Consider the following 10,758-nt stretch of genomic DNA (forward strand, 5'->3'; position numbering starts at 1 on the left):
AGTATATTTTAATTTCATAAATAATAAATGAGTATTAGTAGTATATTTTAATTTAATCATCCCAGGGCGCTCCACCTTTAATTAAGTCTAAAGGATCTACTCATCCCTTCTAAATAAAATGAAATAGGTGTCGACATAATTTGCAAAATATGCTCCATAAAGAACGTGTTCTTCAAATAAATGATCATTTGTGGCTTTAATTAGAGGGAACCTGGATTGGTTTTTCTTACCAACAATCTTCTCGTCCCACAGAGCTAGTCTAGTGCGGTATATATTTTCTGTGTGGTTTGTGAGTTATTGCGCTAGTAGCGGAATTTATTCAGAGTTTAAAAAATAATACTCTCCTGTCCACTTTATATGATAAAGTTTGCCTAGATACGGAATTTAAGAAAGAATGGAAGATTTTTGAAACTTGTAATCTAAAACAAAACATAAATATTTATGTGACTGTAAATCATTTCATTTAGAGTAAAGAGAAATTTTTAAGTTAAATTATTTCTAATTATAAAAATATATCATTCTTTTGTTGTGACGAACTAAAAAAAAAATGCATATCACATAATTTTAGCCTAATAATAAAATAATAATAAATAAATGATCATTTTCTCTAGTCGTATTTGTACAATCCTAAACTCGTGAAAATGTTAAAAGAAAATACTCCCTCCGTCCTAGTTTATGTGACATCATTTTTTAATTCATCCCAAAATAAATGTCACCTTTCCTTATTTGGAATCTATTTAATGGCACCATTCCTATTTTATTCTTATTGAGTCCCGCTTAGTTTTAAAGATGTATTTATTTTGAAGTAAAATAAGGACAATTTGATAAACATAACAAAGTCTCTCTTATTTTTTAAATTCTTTATCCAATCAAATCGTGCCACATAAATTAAGACGGCGGTCATATTAAAACTAGAAACAGTCCCAAATCAGAACAGTGACAGATTAGATACAGCCAACTAATAATCTTCCTATAAAACCAACCTCAACCCTTCTTTCTTCTTTGCCCTGTCCCTTCAATCGCCTTGCCATTTCCTCCTCTCTTTGCCTCCTCCATTTGCCGTCACCGGCATGGATGTAAAACAACCCCAACCCCCACCGCCTTCCTCCGTCAAAATTAAAAGAACCACCAGCTCCGACAGTACCGGATCCGGGTCAATAATCCTCAATAAATACCAACTCACCCGCCTTCTAGGCCGTGGTAGCTTTGCTAAAGTATACCATGCTCGTTGTTTAGACGACAACAAAGAATTCGCCGTTAAAGTTATCAATAAAGCCATCACTACCATTGATGCTTCTATGGAACCTCGTATAATCCGAGAAGTATCCGCTATGACACGTCTTAATCATCACCCAAACATCCTTAACCTCCACGAAGTCATGGCTACTAAAACCAAAATATACTTCGTAATGGAACTCGCACATGGTGGTGAGCTTTTTACGAAATTGAACCGACGTGGTGGCCGGTTTTCTGAATCAACTGCCCGGTTTTATTTCCATCAGCTTGTCTCTGCTTTACACTTCTGTCATCAAAATGGTGTTGCGCATCGCGATATTAAACCTCAAAACATGCTCCTGGACAAAGATGGTCACCTTAAAATCTCCGATTTTGGTCTCTCAGCTTTGCCTGAGCAGTTACAGAACGGTCTTCTTCACACCGCCTGTGGTACACCGGCTTATAGTGCACCTGAGGTAGTGTATAGAAAAGGGTATAACGGAGCTAAAGCGGATGCTTGGTCATGTGGGGTTATACTCTATGTTTTTCTTGCTGGAAGTTTACCGTTTGATGATTCCAATTTGCCTAATATGTATAAAGCTATACATCGTCGTGAATTTCAGTTTCCTGATTGGATTTCAAAGCCAGCTCGGAGAATAATAAACCGGCTTCTTGATCCTAACCCTGATACGAGGTATGGTATTGAGGAACTGATGAATACTACATGGTTTAAGAAATCATCATCGATGAAACAAGAAGAACAAAGTAGAAAGAAGCTTTTTGGTGAAGGGATTTTAGAGAAGGAAAGTAAACACATGGAGAGAATGAATGCTTTTGATATTATTTCGATGTCTTCTGGGTTGGATTTATCGGGGTTGTTTGAAGGGGGGTTGAATAAGAAGGAGATGAGATTTACGACGAATGTGGAAGTAATGAAGGTCGAAGAGAAAGTGATGAAGATTGGAAAAGATGAAGGGTATAGAGTTGAAAGAAGGAAGAGAGGGGGAATTGGGTTGGTTAAAGGTCGAGTTGTTTTGTTGATGGAAATTTTGGAAGTGGCAAAGGAGTTATGGTTGGTGGAGTTTAAGGTTGTGAATGGAGGATCAGAATTTGAAGATTGTCAATGGGAGAAACTGAAAGTTGGGCTGAAAGATATAGTTGTTTCATGGTACAACGATGGGTCTTGAATGATTGTTAATATCAGGCGAAACATGGAGGTGGCGGCTGGCGGCTGGCAGCTGGCGGTAGAGTTTGAGTCCCCCTGGCGACGGTGGCGGCCGGAGGTTGGAGGCGGCCTTATATAGTGGTAGAAATAGGCGTAACCCTCTGTTTTGGGGGGCTAAAATATGGTTCTTGTTAGTCTTTTTTTGAGGAGATCTATCTTTTTAGTTTAGTTGCACTTGCACATATGTTCTTAATCATTTCTTTTTAATATTTCAATTCAATTTACAATTTCTCGGAAGCAACATATGAATCTTATATCCAGGCCCTGGAGCATGAAATACAGTCTATAAGTTGTTTTTTTTTTTTTTGGTAACTAATTATATTACTATTTACCAAATGAGTTGTATGTACAAAACTCAAGACTGATTCATGGACAGGGAGCCCCATGATATCAGTAACCTATGAACATAACATAGCTAGCACATTACAAGTAAGTATTCAAATGCATAACTCTACTAGTTAACTTAGGCTTCATGGTTTCTCGACATATAACTTTCAAGATTATCATCGTTGTTAGCACATTTACTGTCCTCATTTTCTGCTGAAAGATTCTGCAATTCCTTTCGTGCCATAACATATAAATGCAACCAGTCAATGTCACCCTGTACATCTCATCTTTAGAGTTCTTGCCATTAGCGTACAATCTTTGCCATTCTTGCTCGTCCTTCCATGCCAGGACTGGTCTTGAGTACCCTTGCCATTGAAGCAACTGTCCCCAAATTCCGGCAGACAGTGGGCACTTGAAACATAAATGGTCAGTTGACTCAGTTTCCAAACCACACATAGCACACTCAGCATCATCAATAATCCCCCATTTGAGTAACCTGTCCCTGGTGTATAGCTTTCCATGTACTGCTAGGTATGTGATGAAGATCCACTTAGGGGCTCCTTGGTTATTACATATCATCTTTCTCCATGGAACTTTGGCAAAATCTCCTCTGAGCTTGTTGTACATAAATTTAATGGAGAATCTGTCCAACTGAGTGCCATTGATTCCGGTCTCTTCAAATATCTCTTCTATTGGCTGGTCCTTAATGTATTAGGCATGTACCCACTTGACCCAGGTTGAGAATCAAATTTGAATTGTAAATCTTTTAGAAAATAGTTGGTGAATGTGCTGCTACAAAACTACAACTTTGGTGTTTTCGGCGAGGACCGGGTGTCGTGGGCTAGATGGATAGCTGATAGTTACAGGAAGTTGACGAAGTAGCAAATTAAATGAGAGGCTTTTTCCTGCTTCATGTTCTTTTAGAAGACTCTGAAAATGATAAATTAGATAACGATTTCCAATCTCAACAGATGCTAATAAGTTATACGAATCCAAATTAGTCGGTGAAGAGGCAGTGACAAATCGAAAAGGTTTGTAAAATGAGAGTTTTCAACTTTTAATTCTCAGCGTTCTTTTTTGGAGCGGTTGCTATCGTGGACTAAATGTATTGCTAATAATTAATGAGAAGTTGGCGAAGTAGCGAGTTAAATGAGAGGCTTTTCGTACTTCCAGGTTCCTTCAATTAAGTGAAAATAGAACAGCGCCAAAAGTGAGGCAAGTCAGCGCAGGGACTGCACAAAATGACAATAGACAAAAATATCATGGCAGCCATCACAACAGTAAAAATCACTTTGGTCCCCCACAATTATTCCATTAATTGTGTAGATGCAATCAATGAATGACCAAGAACCGAATATGTGATTGGCTGCATATATACATATGGTAATTTATTTTTTTCCAACTCAAAAGATTCAACCAAGTACTATATGATTGTGCTGTAAACAAAGATAAACAAGTTGTAGAAAGGGACTTTTCTACCAGTTGGGAATAAGCTCTTGTACAGCACAGAAAAATGTAGATCACCAGCTCACCCAACAACAACTACTAGCAAGTTGATGGTGTTATTTCAATGACAATATGTTGCTACGAAATTCTGATAGAAACCAAAGAACACTACAAGAAGTTGCAATTCATAAATTAATATATCGATCTGGCAGGGTATCAACATTTTTGTATTTACTACCTCCAAATTTAATGTAGGATATACATACTAGACAGGCTTAAAAACACTTCCTAGATAGTATGTGAATATCTCCACCAGCACAAAATGCACGGTAATATTTCTTTCTTTTTTGGTAGGAAAAGACACGTATCTAATATTTATGCATCATAATAACAAGAGATAGGGTCATGTCGGACCATATGAGTAGTAGTAGGAATGCCAAATTCTAGATTACTATTACATTTTAAGATCGTAATGTTTCTAACAAAAGTAGTTCCTAATTTGTCTGTCAATTGTCATGACTGCATCTTAAACAAACAGCACAGGCAACATAATAAAAAAACCTCCTTCTTGCCCCTTTTTTTGCAAGCAAGTTTATACGGTATCCCAAGTACTTCCTTGATTGGATAAGCTCAGAACTATTATAGGATTGGAGCTTTTGTTAGTTAAGAAGATCCAAAATGTCTTGGCATAAACACAGTCCTGAGAAACAATTGCTGGTGTCAACATACTTTCACAGACATATTTTCCACCTGTCAATTAGTTAAATGTAAATTTCAATATACGTTAAAACATGAAACAAGGAAAGCACTAGGCCACCAGAAAAAATGGTGGAAAGATAGTGAAGTAAAGAAGATGGAACAGAATGGCTGAGGAGGGAAAAATTGGTGTGAAGAATTGTGGTTGTATGTTAATTAAATTTTGTAACCGTGGTAAAACAGCCAGCCGTCTTAGCTCAGTGGTAGAGCGCGTGGCTTTTAACCACGTGGTCGTGGGTTCGATCCCCACAGACGGCGTTCTTTTCCTGTTTTTTGACATTTTTTGTCAAACTTGTTCACAGGTGTAATTACACAGTTAATTTTAAACTTTTACATATTTATGCCAAAAAGTATCATAGTACATGAATTTATAATTACAAAATATTTTAGAAACCGTAATCAAAGGAATTTTTAACCTCCAAACGGAAATAGTGCTATATGAAATGGAAATAAAAATAATATTGAAAAAATTAATTTGATAGAAATATAATGTATACATTTATATGATGTAGTTGTAGGGTCAATAGTTTGTTTTTACTCCATATAAGACGTTTGTTCTTTTAGTAGGGGAAAAAGTCACAATGACATTTAAATTTCGAACAATTAAATGAATCTGAATCCTAAAAATAATTAGAAGTTGTGTGTGAAAATATTATCTGTAAGGTTGTTTCAAGATTTTGAAACACTCTAAAATTGAAAAAGCATTGTACGAATTAGAAATAAAGGAATATTTATTTAATCGCTTATATGTTTCTTTTGAAGAAAATCCTTCCAATATCTATTTATTGTATAGAATACATAGCACCCAAGATAGTTTCATTTTTAATATTTTGTTACTGCTACAATCTCTGAGAAATTTAATCGCCAATAAGCCAAAAGGAAAGTAAGAATTCTCTTAAAAGGAAGTTACTATCATGAAGCCTTCTTTTAGATTTTGACATGAAATGTCCGTACATAGCACATCGTTTTGTCGAAAAGAGAAGATAAATATTCACTTATTTTATGTCTTCAATATACTTCATCTTTACTATTTGGATGTTACACTTGGAAAGAACCCTCTACTTTTATGTAAGCAATTTCAATACATGCAAATATTTCATGGTTTGTGACAGAAAAAGTAACACTTATCCCTGAAGAAGTGCACTATGCATTTGATTCATAGCAGAGATATTTTCAAGTGCTATACAGAGAATTACAAGCATTTTAGTATACTGGTATGATCATTTTCAATTTGAGACAATTATGACCATTTTCTTGGAAGATCGGGTTTCAATGTATCCGCGAACCTTTTAACATTCTAGTTGCAGAAACACTCTATGAGCAGTACTTGTTAAACCAAAATCCAATGTTAAGAAAGCTTTCAAAGTATGTTTGTGGTCTGCCATGTAAGTACACAAATGGTGTTATATCTTACTAATGTAGTCATAATGTAAAACTCAGTAGCACTTGAGGGGAAGAAAAATAGTGCTTGAATTTAGAGGGAAGGAACACAATTACCTGTCGAGTTCGTGTGTCATCAGGAAACATCATCACCTTAATATCTGCTCCTTTCTCTTTTAATGCACATGCATACTGCGGATATACAGAAGGCAAAAACATTTTTTTGAGATGAAATGTTCACTTCAAACATTGAACCAGGCAAGACATTCTAAGGTTCCTCCGTCAGAATGAAACAGAGTGATACAGCACTGTAGGAAGTGATCATACTTGTATGAATACTTAATAACTTCATGGTCGCTACATTACCAAACGAGACAATGAGTAGTTGCTCGATCAAGCAATGACATTTTATAGTGCAGCCAAGGAAGCAATGATTTCCATTGTTAATCTGATTTTATGCCCCAAAAAAAGAGTACATACTCGTAATCCATCAATAATGGGCACTGGCAGCTTTGACCGGCAGGATTACCTCCATATGGTGTAGGAGCATCAATAAAACAATCAAGTGCCATGCAAATTCCAGTGATTTAAGCACCTGCAAATTCTATGTCTTTATAACGGAATAGCATTCTACTCAATAACACAGTTTCAGACTGAAGGATGCTACTAGAGATAGCACTTAATAATGATGCCTAGATCTGACAAAGGTTCAATACATTTGTATTTACAACAATCAAATTGTGAAAATTACATGGGAGGCTTGAGCCACTTCACTAGAATCTACCTACGTCAGCAGAGCATGAAGCAGTTTCTCTTCGAGAGAGTGCTCTAATAAAGTTTAATATCTGCAGACCCTAACCCATGCTGCAATCATCTCCTATCTCTTTTCTTGTATCTTAAAACCATGAATATTTAAAAAACTAAGCATCTTTTCTATCAGGATTTTCAGTATCAAGCACACCAATAACGGAAGATAGGGCTGAAGCCCACTCTTGCATGCCACTCTGAGAATCCTTTTTCCTCAGAGATTCCAGCCTACCAACAGCCTCCTTTGGAACACCGCATTTAAGAAGAACAATTCCAAGTGATTTGTATGTTGAATCATCAGGTTGGATGGCAGAAGAAAGCATTTCCTTGTAAGTCGCCAAAGCTTCTTTAAACCTCCCATCAGTTGCATACAATCCAAGCACATTGTTGTAACTCAACAAGTCACTCAGAAGTCCCAGTTCTCTCATTTTCCGGGCATTTTGATAGGCTTCCTTAAACATTCCATTTCTCTTGTACATACACAACATCATTGCATAAGAAAATTCGTTTGCATTTCCCTTTATCTTCAGGTGCTCGAAAATCTCTTCTGCTTGTCTAACCATAGAGCGCTCGCTGTACAAGTCAATCATGCAATTTGAAGAATATACATCAGCCCCTGCCTCAAACGACTGAAGCATTTTATACGTTTCTTGTGCTTCTCTCAAATACCCAACCTTGGTGTATAGCTTAATTAAGGAAGTATATATAACAGCATTTGCCTCTAAACCAGAGTTTCTCATTTCAACCAAGTATTTTGTAGCGTCTTTAACGCTTCCTATGTCAGCAAAGGCATTTATCAGTACACCATAGACAACAACATCCGGATTGACGTCAAATGCAGTCATTTCATCGAATAATCTTACTGCCATTTCCAGCTGACCTACTTTAACAAAACTAGATATCACAGCACAATAAGGGATGCAATCATCAACTAATCCCGCCTCCTGCATTTTCCTCGCATAAGATGCTGCTTTCTGCGGCAAATCTGCACCAGCAAGCAATTGAATGAGTGAACTATAGCCGCATCTATCAGGAGATAAGCCATGTGTCTCCATGCTATCAAACAAGTAGCATGCCTCGTTATATCTCTTGCTAATTCCATATGCTTTGATCATTACATTGAACTCAAGAACAGTGAGTCTTTTTCCCTCCCTACAGCAATTAAAAGCTTTCTCAGCTTCCGAAATATGGCCACGTTCACCGAAGGCATCGATATTAGCAGAATAGCATTCAGAAGACATTTTTCCTGAAAGATGAAACCTCTGGAACCAGGACCATGACTTTTCTACCATCCCCGCTTCTAGATACATCCTAGTCAAAGCTGACTGAGTGAATTCGTCAATCTGTAGATCTTTCTTATCCATCTCCAAAATGAGCTTCTCTGCTTCACTGACCATATTTCTTATAGAAAATGCATACAAAAGAGTGCGATAGGTCACTGCATCTGGCTCTAGAGAAGCATCTTTCATAAGTTTAAAGTAGGTGGCGGCCATTTGTATGTTGTCATGCTTTGCGTGAAGGGAAATAAGTATGTTGTATGTTCGTGTATCAGGATGGCACTGAAGCCCCTCCATCTTCCCCATCAAGGAAGCAACTTCTTCCATTCGTCCATTATTACCACACATGTGAATCATTGTATTGAAAGTAACTGTTGTCGGCACGATCCCTTCCCTCAGCATCTGGTGAAAAGTCTCATATGCTTCTTTCACTTGTCCTGCTTTCCCGTAAGTGTCGATTAAGTTGTTATAAGTATGTGAGCTCAAACAAACACTTGAACCAGAAGAACCATTGACTCTGATACCACTTCTTGGCGCACCATTTACACGTTCCTCCACTTGACATTTGCATAAAGACCACTTTTTCAGAAACTCTTCCGCCTTCTTAAACTCCCCTGCCATTTTATACATCTGAACAACAATTCCCATTGTCACCTCATCTGGCACCATCCCTCGTTTATTCATTAATTTCAACCATTCCACTGCCTGGTCCCTACGTCCACCCTTGCTGTAGACATCGATCAGAGTCCCATAAGTTGAATTTATTGGCTCAATTCTCCTTTCCTTCATTTCGCCCCATAACCTCTCAATCTCACCCCACCTCTGTGCTCTCCCGAGAATCCTAAGCATAATATTATAATGTATAACATTCAATTCATGGCATCCTCTTCTCTTAAACCACTCAAAAATCTCCATCGCTCGTTGCCACTCCACCTGCTCCTTCAATATAATAGTCCTTTCTTTTTTAGTCAAACTCTTTTCCCATGGCTTTAATGCCTCATCCAAGTTACTAACCGTCTCCAAAGCTTCCAGCATAACAGGAATGCATCCTCCATATCTGGCCCATTTCATCGAACCCTTATTCTGCACTTTCTCCACCGCATTGCCTGAGCTCAATTGACCACCAACATTTTTCTTACTCTCAGTTCTCTCAACTGGTTTCCTAAAAACACCATTTCCTAAAAACACCATTTTCAACTGGTTTCCTAAAAATACCATTTTTGGTCAAAACATCGTTTTGGGTCTTTAAAACCATTTTGGGTCTCCTTATCAACTGGTTTCCTAGAAATACCATTTTGGGTTTTCAAAACACCATTTTGGGTCTTCAAAATACCAATTTGAGCCTCCTTCACTTCATTGGAGCATTTCGTCGAACACTTAGTCTGCACCACATTTCCCAAGCTCAATTCACCATCAATTTCCTCTTCACTCTCAGTTTTATCAACTGGTTTTCTCAAGAAACCATTTTGGGTCTTTAAAACACCATTTTTCCAAACATGGGTATGCAAGTTTTTTCCAGTTTGATAATCCAACTTCTCTTTTACAACACCAGGCCTGAATTTAACCCCAAGATTCTTGCTTTTCTCAATTCTACCATTTGGGTCATGTAATTTGTGCTGTTCTTTGTATTTCTTAGTGGGTTGGATTGAAATTCCAGTACTGGGAGTGGATTTAGTTGAGTTAAGTATGTGAAAACAATTGCTAGTGTCAACATACTGAAACTTCACATACATTTTTCTCAATCTGTTAGTTTATTAGAGTAAATTTTCAGTAAAGGTTAACATATGAAGCAAGGAATGCATTAGGAACTTGAGAAGAAAATGGTGAAAATATATAAAGAAGATGAATGGCTAAGGAGGAAAAAATCCAAGTGGAGAATTGTGCGTTTTTTTGGTTAAAGATTAATACTCCCTCCTTCTCAAATTATTTATCACTGGTAAACTTGTGTAAAAAACCTCATTAGAGTACAAAAGATTTTTTTCACAATACTAAAGTATTACAACTATTTTGGAATTTGAATATTTGAAATATTTTTTTGTTCTTCAACTTCAAATGCATTAGATTAACATTTCGTTATATGTTCTTCTCTTATTTTAATTTTTTGTATTATTAATATAGGTGAAGCTAAAACTTTTTTTCCTTAAGAATGTAAAGAAAGAAATGAAGTTTAAGAAGACTTGATCTCTGCATATCGAAGTAATCAGATTTTATATGTATTTAAGTATTTATTTTTTTAAAGCTTTGTTATGGAGTCAAATTTGAGTACTTTCATAATTTTATTTTTGTTTAAAATTTAAAAGAAGCCAAAAAAAAAAAATGAAAAGA

The 10,758-nt window shown here is 36.6% G+C and overlaps 3 protein-coding genes and 1 non-coding gene across 4 annotated transcripts; 2 read left to right on the top strand and 2 right to left on the bottom strand.

Moving 5' to 3' along the window:
- Positions 1-980: 980 nt before the first annotated feature.
- On the top strand, positions 981-2,683 carry LOC132063467 (CBL-interacting serine/threonine-protein kinase 7-like). The gene has a single exon (XM_059456050.1). The coding sequence runs from the start codon at positions 1,071-1,073 to the stop codon at positions 2,400-2,402; it is 1,332 nt and encodes a 443-aa protein (XP_059312033.1). The 5' UTR covers positions 981-1,070; the 3' UTR covers positions 2,403-2,683.
- Positions 2,684-2,863: 180 nt separating this feature from the next.
- LOC132061207 (uncharacterized) lies at positions 2,864-6,568 on the bottom strand. The gene is made up of 2 exons (XM_059454062.1): positions 6,467-6,568; positions 2,864-3,469 (listed from the first exon to the last, which is right to left on the bottom strand). Exons 1-2 carry the CDS (start codon positions 6,566-6,568, stop codon positions 2,864-2,866), a joined length of 708 nt encoding a protein of 235 aa, XP_059310045.1.
- TRNAK-UUU (transfer RNA lysine (anticodon UUU)) lies at positions 5,156-5,227 on the top strand. The gene has a single exon. It is a non-coding gene; the product is annotated as a tRNA-Lys (tRNA).
- A 435-nt stretch (positions 6,569-7,003) lies between the features above and the next one.
- On the bottom strand, positions 7,004-10,319 carry LOC132063545 (pentatricopeptide repeat-containing protein At3g23020). The gene is given in 2 exon segments (XM_059456159.1): positions 7,004-9,617; positions 9,620-10,319. Coding segments are annotated over 2 exon segments (2,895 nt in total). The 5' UTR covers positions 10,167-10,319; the 3' UTR covers positions 7,004-7,269.
- Between the last annotated feature and the right edge of the window lie 439 nt (positions 10,320-10,758).

The sequence above is a fragment of the Lycium ferocissimum genome, chromosome 1, assembly GCF_029784015.1.
Source record: "Lycium ferocissimum isolate CSIRO_LF1 chromosome 1, AGI_CSIRO_Lferr_CH_V1, whole genome shotgun sequence".
NCBI classification, from domain to species: domain Eukaryota; kingdom Viridiplantae; phylum Streptophyta; class Magnoliopsida; order Solanales; family Solanaceae; genus Lycium; species Lycium ferocissimum.